This window comes from Vicugna pacos, chromosome 10 (genome assembly GCF_048564905.1).
Source record: "Vicugna pacos chromosome 10, VicPac4, whole genome shotgun sequence".
NCBI lineage: Eukaryota > Metazoa > Chordata > Mammalia > Artiodactyla > Camelidae > Vicugna > Vicugna pacos.
Window position 1 is genome coordinate 6,274,826 of NC_132996.1, and position 22,564 is coordinate 6,297,389.

General features: G+C 38.3%; 1 protein-coding gene across 2 annotated transcripts in view; it reads left to right on the forward strand.

The window, feature by feature from the left end:
- ANGPTL5 (angiopoietin like 5) overlaps positions 1-13,205 on the forward strand; it is a 75,926-nt gene extending 62,721 nt beyond the window's left edge. For both annotated transcript variants that reach the window (XM_072968917.1, XM_072968916.1), the window contains exons 3-9: positions 602-746; positions 2,473-2,576; positions 3,443-3,536; positions 5,488-5,588; positions 7,280-7,400; positions 9,478-9,663; positions 12,630-13,205. In XM_072968917.1, coding sequence (XP_072825018.1) covers positions 602-746; positions 2,473-2,576; positions 3,443-3,536; positions 5,488-5,588; positions 7,280-7,400; positions 9,478-9,663; positions 12,630-12,949 — 1,071 coding nt within the window. In that variant the 3' untranslated portion in view covers positions 12,950-13,205. The remainder of the gene's footprint in view (positions 1-601; positions 747-2,472; positions 2,577-3,442; positions 3,537-5,487; positions 5,589-7,279; positions 7,401-9,477; positions 9,664-12,629) is intronic.
- The last annotated feature ends 9,359 nt before the right edge of the window (positions 13,206-22,564 follow it).

Genomic DNA, 22,564 nt, shown 5'->3' on the forward strand with positions numbered 1-22,564 from the left:
TGTACTTTTTTGTTGGCTTTTTAAAGTGACATCTTTTGTTGATTTCGCAAAGCAAAATTCTATGCTTTTTTCCGCTGTTATACTGATAGCTTTTAAATCTGTAAATGCTTTAATTTATACAAAAGTGACAATTCTACACATTTCTCCCTCAGCTACACCCATAATTCCTAATAATTGGTGGCAGAAAGTCCTTTTGGCATAGAAATGGTGTCAGTATCTCAGAGAACCTTCTTAGTCCCTCTTCAAGGAGTCCTGGAAGAGGGATGACTCAGCACAATATCACACATGAAATGTGTAGAAGTTAAAGGTCAAGGCCATTGAGCCAGCATAATGGAAAATAGACCCTAAATAAATCCTTTTGGATTTTGAGAAGAAAAAGAAGCGCAAAAATATTGAATTAACATACACTTATTGTTCATACCCAGAATTCACCCATAAGATTTATTTGTGGGAGTTTGAACTAAACAGTCAATTACATTTTTTTTTCTAATGATCATCCTTGTGTATGTCCTGAAATCTCATCTTTTTTTCTAGAGTCTTCTTACTTACTATATATGAGGTAATTCATATCTTTTTTCTTATTTCTATTTTTAATGTAAAGGATTCTCCAGCAGTCAATATTGTAGAAGATGAATCTAATGCAAAAGGTGAAAGTAAAAGTAATGATACTGTTTATAAAGAAGACTGCGAGGAATCATGTGATGTTAAAACTAAAGTTACACGAGAAGAAAAACATTTCATATGTAGTAAGTATTAAAAGTAACCGCAATTATAAAGGTATATGGTTTATTATTTCTAAGGGAGAGATGGAAAAAATATACTCAAGCGTTTGAGTATATTTATATATATGTATATATATATAGTATATATATATACATTTTATATGTATCTTGACCATCCTAGGCCAGAGATTGTATGTGTTTGGCACATGGTAGGTGCTTCATAACTATTTGGTAAGTAAACAAACCCTTCTTCTATACAGCCCCAGGGCATCAGTTAGCTGCAGACGGAAAAGGCAAGCCAGGAGGCACTGTTCGTATCAACTCCCTGGAGGCTATTTTCTTGCTTCCATCTGAACCAATAAGAAAGTCCAGCCTGGTTTTGAAGGAGGACTTCCTTAGTATTGAATAACTGTGACAATACAGTAACTTGTATAATACAAATCCACAGCCAACTTACGTAGCAAAGCATTAAAAAAAAACCTTTTAAAATCTCCATTTTTGTTTAAAACTATTTAGTAACTGCAGTAATTTTCATGGTCTGTTATGTATATAGTGGGTGTGGTGAGTAGTGGGGTCTGAAAGGTGGGCGGTGATGATCTGACCCAGTTCTCATAGAACTGTGACTCCTAGGTCAGACCGTATAAAACGCTCACTTTGTTGTATTTAATTCTGTGTGTAGCACAAGTATCTCAGGCTTCTCAAACCCATGTGTGTAGCCTCCTTTAAATCCATTAAGACAAAAGTCTAAATATAAGGAATGTCTAATAGAAAGTGAGAGACTGAAAGTAAAAATGAGAGATGAAGCTGAGTGAAGTAGGCTTTAAAATGTCAAGAATTGTTAATGTGCTTATACTGCTAGAGTGAAAGTTAGGAACATAGAAATAATTTTTAAAAGAATAATGTTTGCAATAATGTATGTGTGGCTCCTTTGGTTATAAAGGACATCAGTATAAATGAATAAACTTGAATAAAGTCTGACAAATATATGCTAGTCAATGTTTATTTCCTCATTTTGATGGTTGTGTTGTAAAGAATGTCTTTGGCATAAGAAAAACACAATGAAATCTCCTGGGGGACCATGGTGGCATGCTCTCAAAAGAAATAGGAAAAAGTTCGTCAGACTGTCTTGCAACTAATCTATAAGTCAGATTGTTTTAAAATAAGAACATTTCTAAAAAGGAAAATATATAGTAAAAGTTTAACCAGAAACCAACCAGCCAAAACTTTTGATTCAGATTTATTATGTGTGTATATGTATGTGTGTTTGCAATTTCTTTATATAAAAATATAGCATTAACAGAAAAAATTTTTTAAAAGACTTATTTTAAAAATTAACTTGCATAATATGGAATGATTGCCTTTTACTTTCTTATGTAGGAAAAATTAATGAGTCTTGGACCTCCTATACCTTTCATCTTATGAAGTGAGAACTTGGATTCAGAATGTTGTCTTTTGGTTATAACAGATTAAATTACTGAGGGTAATCTAAATGATTAGGAAGCATACTGTCGTAGAGAAGTGTTGAAACAATTGTTTTCTTGGTCAATCCTGAGTTAAACAACAACAAAAAAATACTAACTAGAATATGCAATTCTGAGTACTTAGGTAAATTGAGATATTATTGTGTTTACATATTTATCCAAAATCATGTGAAGTTCACTATTTTCCACTGGAATTGTTTTCTATAACAATATAATATTTAACTAACAATGTAATATTTAGCAAATCACTTATTTTATTATGATTTAAGGAAATTTGCAAAATTCTATTGTTTCTTACACACGGAATACGAAAAAACTACTAAGAAATATGATGGATGAACAGCAAGCTTCCTTGGATTATTTATCTAATCAGGTATGGATTTTTTTGTACTGTATTGTTATTGCATGTGTACATTGATACAGTTAGCCAGAGGTATAGTCATTTAATTTTTTAATGCACTCATGTCCAGATACCTGTTTAATGCCTATTATGTTAGAGGCACCATAGTAAGTAAGCCTCGGGCAAACAGAGCAATAAGAACAAAAGAGACTCTTCACTTAAGGTACATACAGTCTAGCAGAGCAGAAAAAGGTAGTGAAAATGTTGTGAATGCTGTTAGAATGATGCACAAGAGAAATTCATGATCTGAACTGTGAGAAATGTTGCCAGAAGATAGAGATTGTGAGCTGGGTCATGAAAGATGGATAAATGCTTCAAAGGTCACAAAGGTTGGAGAGGAAGGGTAGGGCACTCCAAGCCAGGAAACCGCCCGGAGTTGGTGCAAGGGTGGAGTGGCTGGTGAGTTTGAGGGTGTATGAGGAAAACTGACTTAAAGAAATAGGAACTGAGTCATGCCACACCAAGGAGCCACCGAAGTGTCTGAGCAGGGGAATGAAATGTTTAGATTGGCAGCTGGTGTGGAGGAAGACTTGAGGAAGAGCAGAGAAAGGAGACAGGGAGATCAGATAAGAAACTACAGCCAAGGAGCAGGCAAAATACAAAGAACAGACAGGCAAGAGCAGTCAAATGCAGATGAAAGCAATGTGAATTTAATGAGTGCTATTTAGCTATGCCTTTTCTGCTTTCTTAGAGCAGCAAGGGATTCAGTGTAGAAAAAAAGGCATCATATATATTTCAAAGCTGGATTTATAAGAGGCTTAGAAATATCAGTCATAGAACTCAGCTAAAGGAGTTTTGTTCAAATACAAATTCGCTTAAATGTGTGCATGTGTGTCTAGGTTAATGAGCTCATGAATCGAGTTCTCCTTTTGACCACAGAAGTTTTTAGAAAACAGCTGGATCCTTTTCCTCACAGACCAGTTCAGTCACATGGTGAGAACTTTGGTATTTCAGCCCTTTCATACTTGTCTTCTATTGCTTAAAATTTTCCTGGACAGGTCGGTGCATTTAAAAAGTTTTGTTTAAAAAAAAAATACAGCTCATTATTATCTAACTGACCGGAGAAGTAATACCTGCCATTAAGCAAATTTCAACCCAGACAACGTGTACTTTTCCTGAATCGGGAAGTTTTTCTGACCGTTTTAAAGCCATGGCTGTGTATAGATATCCTGAATCTGTTGAAAATAGCACAGGTTTATGTAACTGAATTCAGGCTCCCCTTTACATTTTATTAACAATCCGTCTTCAGTTAGAAGAAAAGAAGGTCTCAGAATTCCTCCCACCTGTAAAAAGTATTTTTGACATGTTTGAAAGATTTCAAATTGAGACATTAAATTTGAAAAGAAAAAGAAACCTAAGATAGAAACAGACTGGAATTTAGCACTTTTTATACTAAAATACAGTATAGTAGTTCCTAAAGGCATGGGTTTCTAAGAAAAATACCCTCTACAGATGTGAATTGATACCAAAAAGTTCCAAGCCAGTAGATATTTATTGAGGGCCTGGTGTATGATCTTTCTTTTTTCCTTCCAAAGAGAAGGGAGTAATCTGTTACTGAGAATCTCCTATGTGTCAGGTACATAGACAGGCACTTTCACATGTTATTTTGTGATTTTTAAATTATTTTATCTCATTTATTTCCCATAAATGAGTAGTGTAGGCAGTGTAATACGGTGGTAATGAGCAAGGACTTTGATGTCAGACCATCTGTCTTCAAGTCCCTGATCCACTGTTTCCTTGATGTTGGTTTCCTCACCAGTAAACTGATAGTCCCTACTTCACATGGTTGTTGTGGAGAATAAGTAAATACACCAAAATCTCTTAAAATATTGCCTGCTGTGTCATAAGACAGTATAAGGGTTTGCTATGATGATCATCATCAGATGAGGAATATGGAGCCCAGAAAAGTCTAAATAACCTGTTTATTTATTTGGATGGTGATGGCAAAGCAGATATTGCAACTCAGATTAGTCCTTCATTGTAAACTTCTATCATATCTCTAGGCGTAAAGTTTTTATAAAAATGTCTCCTAGCAATTCAGAAGGAAGGCAACAAATCTATGTCTTCTGGGAAGGAAGGGCAAAGCAAGTGATTTTTTTATACCTAACTTTTTGCAGATGGCATTTTCTGCACATTTCCTGTGTGCTAGGCACCGTGCTAAGTCCTTCACATAATGCCTTACTATGTAAATTGTCAGAATAGCAAGTAGATAGTAGCGTTATTATAACAATATTACACATGAAGAAAAGTGGTGCCGTAACTTAGCTAATGGTTCCCGGCTCGTAAAGAGGGGAACGAAGACTCTAACCAAGGCTTCTGGCTCTCCAGTCTCAGGCTTTCACCTGTTTCTTCTCTGGGTAATCGATGCTGTAAGGGTTGAATTATTTTATTACATTTATCATACAAAGATAATACAGAGTGAAGTATCTTAGGGTAGAAAGGATGTGTCAGTAGTAGTTAATGGACATATTCCTTTGGATTTTCTCCTCGCCATTCAAACAGATTTATGTTACACGTTATGCCCCCAAGATAAGCCTAGATTTCTGAAAGGGCATTTTTATGTTTTGGACAAAAGAAGCATAATTATAAAATATATTAAATAAACGTTGATACCAAATGGAACACTAATCAATAACAGTGAGTTACTAGTGAAGGTTTACTGCAGCATAAATTGTTTAATCCAATTTTTTCCATCTATCTGTCTAGTGTCTTCTTATTTCTAAAGTTGAGACAATTTTTCATTTCCAAGAAGTTAAAATCATCATAACATTAATGGGAATTATAATAATGATTTCAGCTAGCACTGTCAATTCTCTGCAGCAAAATGATTAAGTCTGAAGTTTATACCTGGAAATATCCTAAATAATGAATTTTACTTTTCTAGGTTTAGATTGTACTGATATTAAAGATACCATTGGCTCTGTGACTAAAACACCGAGTGGTTTGTATATAATCTACCCAGAAGGAGCTAGTTACCCATTTGAGGTAAAGTTTTCCCTTATTATATGGATAGGCATCTTATGTATTTAATTAATATTAAAATTTTAAGTATTTTGATATTTTATTTTCTCTTGAAAATTTTAAAATAAATTAGTGTAAGTTCCAGTTTCAAATTTTTTGCTTTCTGGAATTCTGGCCCAAACCACAAACCAGTAAAAGAACTAAAGAGTCTTTCACTTTTCTATTTGAGTTTTCATGGTTACACCCTTTAAAGTAAATCCATTTAATACAAGATCTTATCCTTACAGTAGGCAGAACTATGCAATATAAATACTAATTTCCTTTAATTAGCTTATAGATATTAAAAAGTGATGGTGTGCTTTGTCTTGGAGCTTGCTAGAAATACTTTAATTTCTCTTCCTATACATGGTTATAACTTTCTTTGAATGATAGATGATTTTATGTGATTGTATAAGAAATTAATAACTAAAATGTGAGACAGATTAAGCTGATCCATTCTTAAATTGATTAAATTACTCATGTCTATCCTTAGTAGTTCTATAATATGACTTCTGGAAGAAATTTCTACTAGAAACTGTATATTATTGAAATTATGTATATTGTTTTATGTGTATACACATATGTTTTATATATATATAATTTTCTGGTTACTTTTTTGTGCATACGGAAGTTTATAATACCAATATCATAACTTACTGATAGTCTTTATTACACAATAAAATAATTTTTTTCCAAGTAGATACTACCAATTTCTTGTCTTTGAGTTGCTAACATTATTTTTTGACTTCTATCAGCAAGATGTCAAAAACTGGGAATTAAGTGGGAAATAATTTTAAATTACCTAAATTACTTTGCATACAGACTCAAAAATGGGCTTGAACAGATGTGGAAAGGGAAGGCTTCTAATTTTGAGAAGAGTAGGATGCATAATCACCTCTTTTGTGGGAAAGTGTTGGTTCCCTGACTTCCTCCACACTGCCTTTTTCTGTCTGTGTGTGGGAAGTTTCTGATGGAGATTTGCTCTGATTTTCTCTCTTTGTCACTTCTGTGGGTCCCCTACAGTTGTCCTCTGAGCACCAGATGTACCTCTGAGGCCCTGCTAAGATGGGCCATAATCATGCCTTTCTGTCTGAAAATCCCAGTCTGAACACAGGCCTTCCAGCTTCTGGAGAAAAGAACAATTAAAGACAGGCATACAGGCACATTTAACACTGTTAAAAACAAAGCAGTGTTTTAATTAAAAGGAAAAGTTAATTTATAAAAAAATACATCACTCTGCCACATCAGACTGCTTCTGCTGTTACTCAGCTGGAAATATTTATGGAGTTGAGGAATAAGAGGATAGACTTCAAATGCTACAAACACTTACATACAGACAAAAATGACTGATACAGGGGCTGCAGTTAGGTTCGTTTAATTTTTTTATCTTTTTCCTTTTCATATTCTTTTACGTTATAGGTTACTACAAGGTATTGAATATAGTTCCCTGAGCTATGCAGTAGAAACTTCTTGTTTATCTGTTAGGGTTGTATCATAATAAACAATATTATTTCTAGAGAGTAAAAAAATCTGAATATGTTAATGGCATACAGTTGCACTGAAACTTCCAGTGGAAGTATCACCTCTTTCTCTAGGCTTAAGGGTGAGATACAAGTTTTATATTAAAGAATGAAAATAATAGTATGTTATTTTTATCTTTTCTGGGTTTATTTTAGGTAATGTGTGACATGGATTACAGAGGAGGTGGATGGACTGTGATACAGAAAAGAATTGATGGGATAATTGATTTCCAAAGGTTGTGGTGTGATTATCTGGATGGATTTGGTGACCTTTTAGGTCAAATTTTATTTCTTTTTCCTATTTTCTTCTTCTTTTTTTGGTATTATGCCTATAGACCGTGTCTCTATTGGTCAAATTGTTAGTAAAAAATGGCAAATCCTTGTGAATATAAAAATATGGCTTAAGTTACTGTCTGGTCATATGCCAAATTATTTAAAATAAGTAGATCTTCAGTTGGGATCTGGAAATCTTCAGATACATGTTGAAATGTGATTTCTAAATTGGGCATTTATTAAGACTAGGCACCCGGCAGAGTTCTAGTAGATGCTCAATGACTATTTGCAGACTGGAAAACTGAATGGTCAGTGACCTTGAAATTCTTGAGATTTGTGCTGTGTCTACATAGGCAAATGAAATAGAGAATTGGGGTACATGGCTGTATGACTTTAAATATGTGAACTGGGAGCAGTGTTTTATAAAAATGTCAATAAAAATCACTATGCTTAAAATTTGGAAAATGTAAACCCCAGGTGAATTGTAAAATCTGTTCACATTATTACCACGTGGCAGCATCACTTTTGCTGGCAAATAGAACCACCAGTATTTCTGAACATAGAATTTTACATTAATTGGAACTTTCGCAAGTGACTTTGATCATTTCAATGCCATTATTTTAAATTACTGTTGTTATAATTAGAAAAAATTTAAACCCTATAGTAATGTCACCCAAGGATTTAGTGAGTGGTGGTGCTAGCGTAGCTGCTAAACACCCTACCACGTGCCAGTGATGTTAGAAGGGACATGAAATGTAATAAAATGTTATGAATCAGGCCAGATTGCTGCCGTGCTATGGCGTGCAGTCGATATACTTGTGTTTTCTCCGCATTACCTCCAATTTCCCAGTGAGCCCTGTCTTCTGAATTGAGTAGTCATAGGTCTGCAGACTCTAAATTATCATCCTTAAATGCTTATTTCTATGGGGAAATTATTTGAGTTTCAGGCCTTCAGACAGGTATCCTTCATGTAAACAGGCTGCTTTGTATTTGGTATATTTTAAAAATAAACTGGGATTAGGGAAAATATATTGTTAAGTCAAATTTAGGGTCAGGATAAAGGGAAAGATGGCAAGGACTCTTAAATTGGAGTGTCCTAGACGGTGAGGCACAGAGCAGACCCATCTTACTTCTAGTACTTCCTTCTTGCTTCCTATATCCATTTTCTTCCTGTACTTCTTCAGAATACTTTTCATTTCTAGGTGGGTTGTAGCTAAAACGCCCCTGTAAGCCCTGGAGACTGACTTAGTATCTTAGCTGTAGTTTTAAGAGTGTGAATGCAGTCACATTGTCCCCCAACTCTTTGGAGTTTGTTTTGTCTAGACCCCTACTTCCTTCAGTAATTTCATGATTCAGGTGGAGAGATATACTTCAGAGCAAGGGTGTTCACATTGAGGCTACGCCATAGGCAGAGGGAGGTAGAAAGCCATTGGCTAGAACATGCAAGAAGCATGCAGTCTGAATTAGGGAGTTTAATAATTCACCTTGGATCCACAATCATCTTGGAACTATTGACCCTAAACCTGAGGCTACTCCAGGTTACGTCTCCAGTGTTGCTACGTTACGTCATAGGTAACCGATGAGCTGTATTATAACAAAGAAATATTTGTTCACAAAACATTATTCACAAAGACAGAAAAAAATAATTTCAACTGAGCATTTTCAGGACATATGTCTTTAAGAGAGGCTAATTTGGAGGGTAAACCTCTTACATTTACTGGTGTACATCATTTTGTTACCTGCCATAATATTTCAACTGGTCTTTTGTTGACATGCCTTAAGGTAAAGCTTGACTTTTTACTTAGCCTTCAGATGAATTTTTGAATTTAACTTGGGGAGACAAAAACTGAAACAGAATCTAGTTATCCTCAGTCTAGTAAAGTAGAAGTGGGGAGATATACATATATTTTTTGGTAAATTAGGCAAACACTGATCATTTGAGCTAGGGTCATCCAGTCCCTCAAAATATTTACGTGTGCCGTCTCACAGTTACTGAAACACTAAACAACATCAAACACTAAATAATAAAGGGTTATTAATTTGTATTAAAATATATTAAAAAAAGGCATTTTTCTTAACAGGCGAATTTTGGCTAGGGCTGAAAAAGATTTTTTATATAGTGAATCAGAAGAATACCAGTTTTATGCTGTATGTGGCACTGGAATCTGAAGATGACACATTCGCTTATGCATCATATGATAATTTTTGGCTAGAGGATGAAACAAGATTTTTTAAAATGCATTTAGGACGGTATTCAGGAAATGCTGGTAAGTTTTTTATTCCTAAAATTATCCAGAAGATTTAAACATAACTGACTCAATATTAGGTGAAGATAAAATTCATGCATTTCTTTTGGAGTATGACACATAAATGATAACAGACTAGATTAAGAATGAGAAAACTGTCTAAGTCTTGAGTTTTGAAACTCTGCCATGATGGTTGCACCACCTTATGATCTGAAAGTGCTTTATATTCTTTAAAACAACTTACCATATGTAATCGCAATTGATTCTTTAGCTAGAGAGTCTGTGGGAAAGGCTGGGAAGGTATTTCTTAAATATTTTCACGTTTCTGAGAGGCTGGCATTTAGAAGTCATCGAATGTCAGAGCTGATCTCCACTCTTCTCACTTTACAGGTGAAGAAACCTGAAAGATTAAGTGACTTGCCCAAGATTCCCAGCTCATCATATCTGAGCCAGGGCAAGGGACCAGGTTGAGAGAACTACTAGTTTAGTGGTTTCTTTCCCGCTGTGCCTCAGTGCATCTACTCATTTCCAAAGAAATTAAATTTGTTAGAACTTCAAAATACTTGATGTTAAATTTACATTTTGATGCTGAAATTTTAAATTTGAGTTAATACTAAATTCAACTCCCCTATTGTTGCACTTCTTGGTACTTGCTCATTAGGTACATTTAGTGTTGGAAATCCAAAAATGAATGAGATATGGTCACAGTTCTTTAACTGATCACAATAGAGAGGGAGAGATAAATAAAACTGAAAACACAGAGTACTGGTAGAGGTTTGGGGGTTAAAGAGAGGTCGAGAAATGATTCCAGTTGATTGCATCCAGAAAATCTTCATGAAAGGGTTATTTTCAACAAAGAGTTAATGTTATCCACCTGGGATGCTCTTTGAAAGTACATATTCACATGAAATCTGATTCAGTAAGTTTGCACCCAGGTATTCGTGTTCACTAGATGGATATGTTGGCATCCTTTTGGCTGAGAATCACTGGTCTGTATTTGGAGGAGTGGATAGGCTTTTGGCAAATGAATGTTGGCAAAGAAAGCAGCCTTAGTCAAGGCACCCAGGAGGAAAATTACTGGGCACGAAGAGTTGTCTGCTACTGTTGGAATCTCTGGCATCTCAGGGGTTTTAGTCTTAGGATATTAGTTAAAAGTCTGAAATTCAAATCTTGACATATAGGGACATTTTAAAGAGTTATATAATTTTTGAGGCTTCATCTCTAAAAGTGTAAAGAACTATCTAAATATGGAACACACAATGTTAGGGAAAGTTTATGTGGGTTTCTGTAAAAGATGACTAGGATCTAATGAGAAGATTCAGTTTACAATGACAAGAATGTTTTCATTTCAGAACCCTCAGATTTTGTCATGCCTTTTCCCAACACTGTTGTCAAGTAATTTTCAAATGGTGATCACATAATATGACCAAACTAAAGAAAAAGGTGTCAATAGAATGCAGAGATAGAAACATAGTAAAACCAGGGGGTTAAATGTGATCAGGTGTTTGGTAGATGTGAGCCACAAATTTGACTTTGAGCTCAGAGCAAAAATGGACATTTGAAATTTGAACATTTGAGCAACACAGTTGTGCCAGGAGGACAGATAGTCCCTGATTCTGAAACTTGAGGGAAATTTCTCTGGGTTCTTAGAGAAAACAAAGTGTCGTGTTTTTAACTATAGTCTCCCAGAAAACATGACAATGAGTTTTAATGGGCTATTTCTTCCAAAATTGACTTATGCATGATATTTTCAAAATAATCTATTAAATGTAATCCAGTGAGGAGTCCATAAAATGTGTGATGCTTCTGCTGGACTTAAACCAGAGAGCACGTCTGTGGAGGGACGCTTTATATGATAATTATTGTAGGTAGTGCTCCGTAAGTGTTGTCTCTCTCATCTGAACTTCGGAAAGGTACTGCACTGTGTGGGTGTTGAAAATTATATTCTCCCTGCAAATATCTGCAGTGTAGGCATTTTGTTTCCCATGAAGTGCAGAGTCTGAGATTTTAATACTCAGCAGGGCTGCAAAACAGGGTTACAGATTGTTAATGAAGTTCTCTGGGCTCCTCAAAGACATATCTCAAGAGATGCCAAACATTTGGGATAGAGTGAAACAAAGATGGGCTTTGAATTCTTCAAAGATTTTACATAGCTTCACTTTTACTTAGTGTTTTGAACATACGTTAGCAAATTTTACATATAAGTGAAATCTAAGTACAATGGGACTAATTAGAGTCTTTTATTTATATGGTTTAAAACATAAAAACGAACATGACTTCTACCCCTGCCGCTTAGTTAACCGAACTGCCTTGGCCAAGATACTTAATCTTTGAAAATTATTGTGACCATCAAGGATACCATACATAGAATGTCCAATGTAAGCCTTTAAACTATAGTATTGTTTTAACTAGTGTCCAGTTGGTACATTTATCATGTGGAGAGTGATGAAGAAAAGGCATGTTTCAGCAGTGTCGCTGATTTTTTTCTTGAAGGCATTGGGCATTTTATTTAAATTTGGTGGCCTCTAAATAAAACCAAACAACTTCCAGCTATAAATTTGTTTCTTAAAGGTAGAAGTTTCGCCTTCATCCATATCTCTCTATCTAAAGTGATGTAAAATGGTCCTGGTATAAAAAATGTATTATGTGTAAATTATTTTCTTTCCCTAAATTACCAATTACCATATTACTCTTCCTCAAACTGTGACATTTATACACCATTTTTTTTTTGACCTAAATTATTTGGGTCTGTCTACACAGCTTCCATTCTGGATTGTGATTTTATATCAAATGTCCACTTAAAAATGTTGAGGGATTCATTACCAGATTTTGAAATGTTGCAATCTGGAGGAGAGATTTTAATATGATACCTAGTGAAAAATCATTTAAACGTTAGTTCTAAATGCAGTGCTTTTGAATAATAGGCTGGTAACAGTCAGTTCAAATTGCAAAAATTTAGTCATTAAAAAAAAATCTGTTTTACCCAGGTGATGCATTCCGAGGCTTCAGAAAAGAAGATAATCAAAATGCGATGCCTTTCAGCACATCAGACGTCGATAATGATGGGTGTCGCCCTGCATGCTTCGTCAGTGGTCAGTCTATGAGGAGCTGCAGTCACCTTAGTAACCACACAGGCTGGTGGTTCAACCAGTGTGGTCTCGCTAATCTGAACGGCATTCATCACTTCCCCGGAAAATTGCTTGCAACTGGAATCCGATGGGACACGTGGACCAAAAACAACTCACCTATCAAGATTAAATCTGTTTCAATGAAAATTAGAAGAACTTACAATCCATATTTTAAGTAACCTCATTTTAAATTGTAATGAGTGTTCCACAGTTATTTTTGAAAATAAATGAAAGATTTCACAATGGTTTCTCTTTTTACTGAGTGTTGCAAACAGGTTAGCCAAAATTCAACTATAGGTGACATCTAGGTATTATGGGTTTAATTAGAAATCTTTAGTTTTGTAGAGTTTTACAAACGAAAACATGGTTCAATGTATGCTTTTACTACTAACTATGTTAACAACATGTAATAAAATTTGTTTTGATGAATTGCAACTTGTCTGTACCTGGAGTCTGTTGTCCATTTAAAGGATTTTCCCTTTTCTTTAGAGCATAGTTTTAAACCATAGTATATGTTTGAGAAAATTAAAGAGAACATTATATTTATTTCTATATTTATTTGAAATGGCTAACTATATAATCCACAGATAATTTCAGTTGAAGACAATTACAAGAAATAGTTTTATTCAGGGGGAAGATATAGCTCAAGCAGTAGAGTACATGCTTAATCATGCATGAGGTCCTGGGTTCAATCCCCAGTACCTCCTCTGAAAATAAAAATAAACCTAATTACCTCCCCCAGCCAAAAAAATTAATAATAATTAAAATACAAGTTCTCATGTAAAAAAAAGAAATAGCTTTGTGCAGATTAATTTGTAAACTTCACTGTACTCTTTCCAGGTGATTCCAGAATATTTTATAGGTAATAAGAGTTTGCTGCAAAAATAACCTTATTGCCTTCATATTTTATTATAGTTAATACATTTATTCTTTTTTGTAATAAATTTACTATGCATTTCTAACCTGATCAGTTGCATTCTAAAACACATTTCTATCTTAACTCTTGTTAAGCCAATAGGAATGGTATAAACTTTAAATGAAGAAGAAAGAGCAATCAACCAGTGGTCTAGAGGTGACTCTAGGGACAAGCTCATCCATTCTACTTTTTCTACTAGGTTGGAAGGAGTTGGAGTGGTAAGGATTCCAAGGGAAAACATAGCAAGGAATGTGCTGGACCGAGTTTCATTTAGTTAAGAGTTAGGGTTGAACAGAAAATTACTTTGTCCAGAGTTCGGGTAATACAATGTACAAAGGAGGGTAGAAGTAGCTGAAAAATGAGGTGAGAGAAGGACTGAATTAAAAATACATGTGAGGATACAGAGATCAGAGTGAGTTATCTGAGCCCAGAGCAGGGCTGAGCTTGATCAGAACACAGAACCTGATCTGAGCTCAGGGGTAAGCAAAAATGACATGGTGACAATTCAAGACTGCTTTCACTTCGATCTCCTCTCCAAGCAGCGGCTAAATCATGTACAGAATATACACAGGCTAAGACTGCAGGTGGATGAACCTGGTTTCCCGTGGCCTCCTGTGCGTCTCACAGAGGCACAGCTGAGGTTCCGTGCCTCAGCAGTGGTTAATGATGGCTATTACCCTGGAGGAGCACAGAACTGTGGGTTCACTGCCTTTCACACTTGCAGTGATATAAGCACCAGAAATAAATTTACATACAAATTAAGGAAATAATTTTGCTACTCAGCTAGCTACACCTAACGTGTGTCCTGGAGTCCCTGGCTGCAGGGCCCTGGGGGTACTGGGGCTAGTGTCAGTGCACTGGTGTGTAGGGCCAGATCCTGGACCTACTTGGTGAACAGGGTTAAGTCCTGTGACTGCTCTGGGCTCAAGGGATCTTAGGGCAGGTGACCTGCTCATGGATGGGGCTCTCATGGGGCTAGGGGCTTGGCCTGAGGTGTCCTGGTACTCCTGCTGACAGGCTCGTTGGTTGGGCCGCATCCCGGAGCTAATAAGCTAGAGGAGGACTCCTGAATGGCACTTGTCAGCACCAGTGTCCTTATGGTAGAACAAGTCCCCAGAATGGCTGCCCCCAGGGTTTATGTCCCCAGAGTGAGCGCCAGTGTTTTCCTTCCTCTCCCAGAGACTGTCTATGATCAGTGAAAGGGTTTGACCCAGGCTCCTTTCAAATCACTGTTTCTGTTCTGAATTCCAAACCATGCAAGATTTTGTATGTGCCCTTTAAGGAGGGAGGTGGTCTCTGTTCCCCATGCCCACTGGCTCTCCCTAAGGTATGGCCTGCTGGCCTTCAAATTCAGATGTTCTGAGGACTTGTCTTCCAGTGCAGGAGCCCTAGTCCAGGGAGCCCAGTGTGTGGCTCAGACCCCTTACTTCTTGAAGGAGAACCACTGAAAGTGTCATTTCTTCTGGTTTGTGGGTTGTGCCCTCCTGGCAGAATATGTCTTGACTATTCTGCCCCTTTACCCCTCTTACCCATCTTATTGTGGCTCCTTCTTTATATCTTTATGTGTAGAAGATCTTTTCTGCTAGTCTTGCAGTCTTTCTCATCAATCATCAGCATGATCTCTCTATCAGGTCATCTGCTAGTCATCAGGTCTCTAATTTGGTCTTCAATAGTTGTAATTTTGATGTGTCTGTGGGAGGAGGTAAGCTCAAAAGCTTTCTACTCCACCATCTTGGTCACTCCTTCCTGAACATAAATCTTCTGAACCCCTCCCACTGAGGTGGGAAGCCCCATAAAAAGACCAGAAGGACCCCTAGGCAGGGCCACCTCTCTTCTGCCAGCATCATCTGGTTCCCTGGCCCAGAGGCTCTATCTCACTTTTTGCCTCTGAAACGGCTTACTTACCCCTAAAATTCTATTGGTTGCCTGAGCTCACTCCTGATTGGTTATTTCCCTCACTCCTGGTTGATCCATTTCCCTCACTCCTGATTGGTTATTCCTCTCCCTCCTGATTGGTCTATTTCTACAAAGCTTGTTCCTAGTTGGTCAACTTTTGTTATACTTTACTTGCATATGATGTTGCAAAGTGTAAACGGGCAGCCCATAAAGGCCTGTGTAAACCTACAGATGGGGTCCAGAGCTTGGAGTGTTAACTCCTCTGGGCCTGCTGGCGTAATAAACCTGAGTTCTCCAACTCTCAGAGTGCTGCTTGGTCTCTCGCCCGGATCCAGTTTGCTGTCACAACTGAGCTATAACACTGAGCTGTAACACAGTTTCCACAACACCACCGTGATGAAACAGCTGGGTGTGGTGTCACATGGGGGCTTACATACACCTGGCCCTGCCCCCAAAGTGTTTCCTGTCCCCATTGGACTATTGTGCAGTGAATGTTCCTATAAGTAAGGACAAGTCAGTTCTTATGCTAGTGTGAAGTAGGTTTCAGTGACGTTATAAAGACAGACTTGGAAATCCATGTGTTGATATAATAGGAGATATGAAGGCAGGTAGGAAGAAAAAAAAAACAAGTCTATTTTCTATTGTCAACTGAAATAAATGCACAGCCTAAAAGTTAAAAGTTATGTTTTATTTGGCAGGAGGACTTGAGCCGGGGTGACAGCCTCTCAGATCGCTCTGAGGGACTGCTCCGAAGAGGCAGGGGAGGAGCCAGGATATATAGAAGCTTTACAACGAAGACCAGGTAGTTGAAACTTAAAAGATTACTTGTTAGCTAAAGAAAACCAGGCGTCTCAAGTTAAAGAATTTAGCGCTTTTATATGTGTGGGAGGTAGCAAACATTTGGGCTCATTGAATTCATTCCTTTGACGAGCACCCAGCTATCTAGGGCCAGTCTCCTGTCCTTTCTTATTCTGAGTTCCCTCAGAGGGCACCACTGTGAGTGGCTGCAGAGGCCGGGCTGCAGGCTTGTCTTCACTGGGGGGTGGCGGCAGCCACTGGTGACTTGATGGCTTCAGCATTCTTTGTTTACTGAGATGGTTTGCAGTATTTTTTGTTCACACTATTAAAATTGCTCCAAACCAGGCTTGCCATAAGGCTTATAGTGGTTGCTTACAATCCAAGAAGTGTTGTAAGAGTTTCACAGGACCCGAGCTTTCAATTCAAATAAACAAGCATAACTAGAAATGTTGAGAAAAGGAAATAAGAAAAATTGGTAATATTGAAGCATATAAAAGGCTATTTAAAGGCTATTTTCATTTCATGGTTTCTAGTATTATAAACTTAATATATTCATGCTTTTTTGTTTGTCATAAAAGCAGAGTTTAAGAAGTCAAATACTTGTTACGTGGCATTTGAGAGTTTAATGCATTGAACAGCTGGGAATAAGAAGAGGTATTTCATTTTCCACTAATGCCCGAAACATTTTGTATTTCAGCAAGGCTAGTCTTCTGGAACCGAAACAATAAGATAAGAGGATAAGAGGGACTTTGATTTCTTGTAAGTTATACAGATTTCTCAGAAACACATTTGAAAACACATTTAATTTACATTTTAAACAATACTGCAATTTCACACTTGGAGTGTTTTGTTACAAAAATACATTTTGAGGGGGGATGAAACTCCATAAATATCTCAAATAATCTACAAAACAGAAACAGACTTGCAGACATAGTAAACAATCTTATGGTTACCAGAGAAAGGGGATGGGAGAGGATAAATTTGGGAGTTTGAGATTTACAAATGTTAGCCACTATATGTAAAAATAGATGAAAATTTTTTTCTTCTGTATAGCACAGGGAACTATGTTCAATACCTTGTGATAACCTTTAATGAAAAGAATATGAAAACAAATATATGTATGTATATGGATGACTGGGACATTGTGCTGTACACCAGAAACTGACACATTGTAACTGACTGTACTTCAGTAAAATAAAATTTTAAAATACCTCAAATAAGATACCTAAAACCTGTCAGATATGCGAGAAGTAAACAGACTTAGTATCATAAATCAAAAATGTCAAAACAGCTGATAATCTGACAATTAAGTCTATCAGCTGGACAATAGTGCTTGAATTAAATGAGAATGCGTAAAAACAGATACACATTTTCCAATAACGCAACCTGATGTTGTGTATGTGAACCATGGTCTTGTCTCAGGTCAAATGTTCCCGGTTCAGTGCCCTGCTAGGTGTCTGTGTCCCATGGGTGTTTACCAGTGTTCTGGGTACTGAGGAAAGAGCCAGTCTACAAGAACAGCCGGATGACACCTCATGGCTTAGGCTGCACATTGTTCCTCTTTGGTGCTCTGCTGGAGATGCACCGGCCTGACCGAGCCAAAACTGAGCTTCAAGTGGAAGCAGTTTAGGCGGAAGAGTGATTTATGTCTTCCCTAAACCAAAGTGTGAGGCAGAATCAAGTCTGCTGTATTTATTGTATGTGGTGCGTGTTTTTTTTTGTTTGTTTTTTAATTTAAATTCCTTCACTGTTTTTCCATTTGCCTGGGTAGGGAGAATCATCCTCCTGGGACTAAAGACTAAGGCCAGAGTCTTTTCCTGGGACAGAGTCTTTGGAGAACTGATTCTCAGTGTTTACTCTGTCCCCTAGGAAATAGGTGGTCCTGAAGAAAAGGTTAACTGGATTCCTTCCCACCCAAAAATAAACAAACAAAAACAACCTGTTTCCTCTCTTGTGCTGTCAGCTTTCAAAGCAATATCCAAAGGTATTTCAAAGAGGAAAAGTGAATCCACGGCTCAGAGGGGTTTGCACTGGCCCTGATTATTCCTTGGAAAGTGTCCCTCCACTGGGGCTCTTGCAGGCCATGGGAGTCTCCTCTGTCCCCTAGACAAGTGGGAAGAACCAGCTGCTGAATGCATGGCCCTCAGAGCCGTGTGGTCCCAGATGCGGAGGTCTAGGACACCGCCGTGGGAGTGAATGACACATACAAGCCAGCATCCTGAGACCCAGGCTGTTGGTGAAACCTTCTAAGGCGGCAGCAAGCCGGCTGCCCGTTGGTTACACTGTGGGTGAAGAGGATGGCAGTCGGGTCATCGTGACAGAATGAATGAAAGCGGTTAAATGACAGTCAGAAAGGATGGGTCTGGTAATCAGATTCAGTGAGGCAGGCCTTTCCCTGCGTACTTTCTTGACACTGTGAACTCAGGAACAGCAGAGGGAAGCGTCTAAAGCTTACTGCAAAGCCATGGGGATAGAGAACCGTGTGCCCCTGATACTTTATCAGTGGGTATTTGGAGAAATGTGAACACCTGTGCCAGAGAGATAGGCTCATATGTGAGGAACGCTCTGGTGGGTCTAGAGAACCTGACTGTGACCTGTATGGGGGGTTTGGGGGATCTTGTCCTCCTGAACTGGATGTTTGGGGTCCAGGATTGCTCAGGTAAATTTTAACCATATGTCTTTTTCAACCCGGATGTGATCAGAGGATGTTTGGGACAAATTTGCTGAGATGGCTTGGGAGGTTATGAGAGTCTCTGACTTCGACCCGTGTTCTAGGTGTTAAATGACGTGAGGTGGGCTGGTAGAGTCTTAGATTCAGGGGTTGCTGCCTGACCCTTACCTCTTGGACTCACTGAGAAAGTACTTCAGCAGCATAAGCTTCTCTCTCACTAATACAACTCTTGTACCCTTGTCTGTGGAACGTACCGGTTTTGGTGGTTTGAACTGAGCAACCAGGTTTGAGTTTCCAGGCTGGGGAAGGGCAATCTCTTTTCATGCCCAGCTGCTGGATACGGTGGCACTGCCCCAGGGATGGGACTGCCCTCTGCTTATATTTGTTCACAGGGTTTGGACAGCCTCACTGGAATAGAATTTCTAAGGCTTGTCTACCTTTACTTTTTCTTTTCTGTTTTATTTTTGATTGAAGCCTAGTCAGCTTACAATGTTGTGTCAATTTCTGGTCTACAGCATAATGTTTCAGTCATACGTACACATACATATACTCGTTTTCATATTCTTTTTCATTACAGGTTACTACAAGATACTGAATATATTTCTCTGTACTATACAGTAGAAAATTATTGTTTATCTATTTTATATACAGTAGCTAGTATCTGCAAATCTCCAACTCCCAATTTATCCCTTCTCACCCCCTTCCCCCCGGTAACTATAAGTTTGTTTTCTATGTCTGTTTGTTTTCTTTTTGTAAATAAATTCATTTGTCTTTTTTTTTTTTTTAGATTCCACATATAAGTGATATTCCCTTACTTTTTATAAAAGACTTGCGGTATGGAATGCATTGCTAGTACAAAGAGTACATTAGACTGGACAATTGAAAGACTTACAAGACCCCACAGACCATGATCAATAAAGGCAAAGGATACAGCACAGCAGGAGAAAAAGAGAACAATCAAGCATCTGGAGTACAAGAAACTTCCCAACGTAGCTCCTCAGTGTCCTTATTTGCGCAAGGATGTATCTTGTCTCCAGACTGAATTGCCAAGAACTGTATGATGATAGATCTTTGTTCTGGGAGAGGAATTTAAATTTCCATCTTGATCTTTTATGTCTTTCTTGGTCACGTAGCCAAGCCAGGCTGTCTAACTGGTTACACAGGTATAAGCTATCAATTTTAAAAATTGGTCCTGGCTGACACCAGAAGAGTTCAAACTTTAAACAGCACGTCATAAATCATTAGCTCACTGCCCTTAATCTTGGCTAGGAGTCAGTGCCAGAATCCCAGGCATTCCCAGAGATAACACAGAGCTGTCCTGGTCCAGCTGCAACATAACCATCTTATATAATCTACACTCTGATGCCTGGTCACGCCTTTTGAATTATATATTGCATATTATTCTTTTCCCTGAAACTTGAGGTATTTATAGAACAGAAAATGAAAAAGGGCATTTTCCAAAACAACTTTCTCAATGAATATGGTTTTAAACGGTATTGTTTTTGACACTTTAGTTTAACAAATTTCCAGCACAGTCATCTGTAAACTTAACAATAATTTTACCTCCTTCCACCACTGAAACTTTTGGGGGGAAAGGGGACTGCTTATTTAGGAATTAGGATGGAATTTGCAAACCATAATAGTCATTGTTTAAAAGTATAAGCTTGGTGAATTTTAGTATATTCACAAGATTGTGTGACCAGCCAGACAGAATCCCCAATCCCCCTGATGAATGGCATTGTCTCATGCCATCAATCAAATCTACTTAAAAAACAAAGGACTAAACAGCTAATGAGCTCTAAAACCCACCCCTCACTGTACTGAAGCATATCCTGCTACTGCGGTGGGGGGTGGGGTGGGGGAGGGCTCCCCCCCCCCCCCCGTCATTGCTGGGCCTCCTCAGGTTCCTGTTCCTTTCTGTTCTTTATTTTTTTTCCTGGGTTTCCATTGCAATGATTCTGTACAAGCACTCTTTTCCTGAATGCCCATGATACCTTGGCCTCCACTCCCTTCAGGCTGGGCCCTGTGTCACATCTGACTCTTGCTCTAAGGGAATGGATTATCCTGGGTGGTGGCCAGTTCTGGCTTTCCTGAGCTGCCAGACGCTCGGCCACTCTGCCTTTCTCCAGGCTTGAGGCTCTGCAGAGAGGCAGCTTCCCCAGCTATGGACAGGGATACGGGCCTTTGTATATCCTCCACTCCAACACAGCATCTGGAGAATCCTTTTTCGGATGGGCTTACTCATCCTTTGTGGCAGGTACTATGCTAGACTTGAGACTTCTGCTCAAGCAAGCGAGTTCCCAGCTGTGGCAGTGTTGCACAGGCCGTTAGGGAGCAGAGACCTACCCTGAGTGGGACTTATCCAAACTGGGCCTCTGTGGTCTTAATCTTTCCCTGTCTGGGTCACAGGACCAGAAAAGGCCGAGCTTCCTTTACGTCATCAGGACAGGGAGTGGTATGGAGGAAATGGGGCAGGGTCTTACGATGGCTATGCCTTTCGGTTTGGGTGGACGGTGTCTAAGTGGGTCCTCAGGGCCTAATTAACATTGTAGGCCCCTGTCCAAGGAGAGCTTGGAGTTAGGTGTTTTTTTCCAAACAAGGATTTTATCTGTCTGACTTTAGAAATGATTATTTTATGTCAATAGCAAAAATGTCTCTGTTTGAAATGGAAGGAACTATGCTTATTTCTTGCTAGGGAAGGGCCTCAAATGTGGGAGAAGGGGCTTTCTGTAGACTTTAATACATCCTTCATTTGTTTGATGCATTGATGGAAGATTCTTCTTTGAATATCGAAGGTTTACTACTTTGGGAGTGTAAATCATTTGGCTTGGTTTGGAGCAGAGAGACCTTGGACTTCCAGATGACTTCTTTCTAGAAGTCAGGGTGAAGCTTTCCATTAAGCCACTGTTGAACCAGGCTGAGTGAACAGGGCATAGGCAGAAAATCACCTTATTCTGAGGATCGTCAACAGGGTTCCTGACAACGAATTATGGCTGTAGGAACTGCCAACCTGGGGAAGGGAGGCACTTAATTCTCCAAACCTTGCTTAGAACTATCTGGTGAGGGTTTCCATCCTAGTGAGCACACCTTCAGAATTTATGGTTAGGAGAATTTAGAAATGTGGTATGTCAGGGTCCACGGCATATACTCAAAAGTCACATCAAGTTACCAGCAAGGACAAGGACAACTTGGGAAGAATTGGACCATCAGCCACAGTTAAGGCAGGCTCTTGCTTGGGCATAAACGTCATAAATGTCAGCCAATTCACAGAAGCCTTGCATTCATTCCATTCTGGGAACTGTTGTCCCTTATATTCAACACTGATTCTCTGCTAACTGAGAAAGTAAGGATGAGTTGCCCTAAGTCTTTGCGAAGCCTGAAACATCTGGTTCCAAATTCTGCATGAATTTTTCTCCTCGGTGGCTAAAGCTAATGGGAAGTGTCAGTGGAATTCTGCTGCAATTCTCCTGGCTTCCCAGGGAACAGCCCCCTTGTGTGAACTGCCCTCTTTGT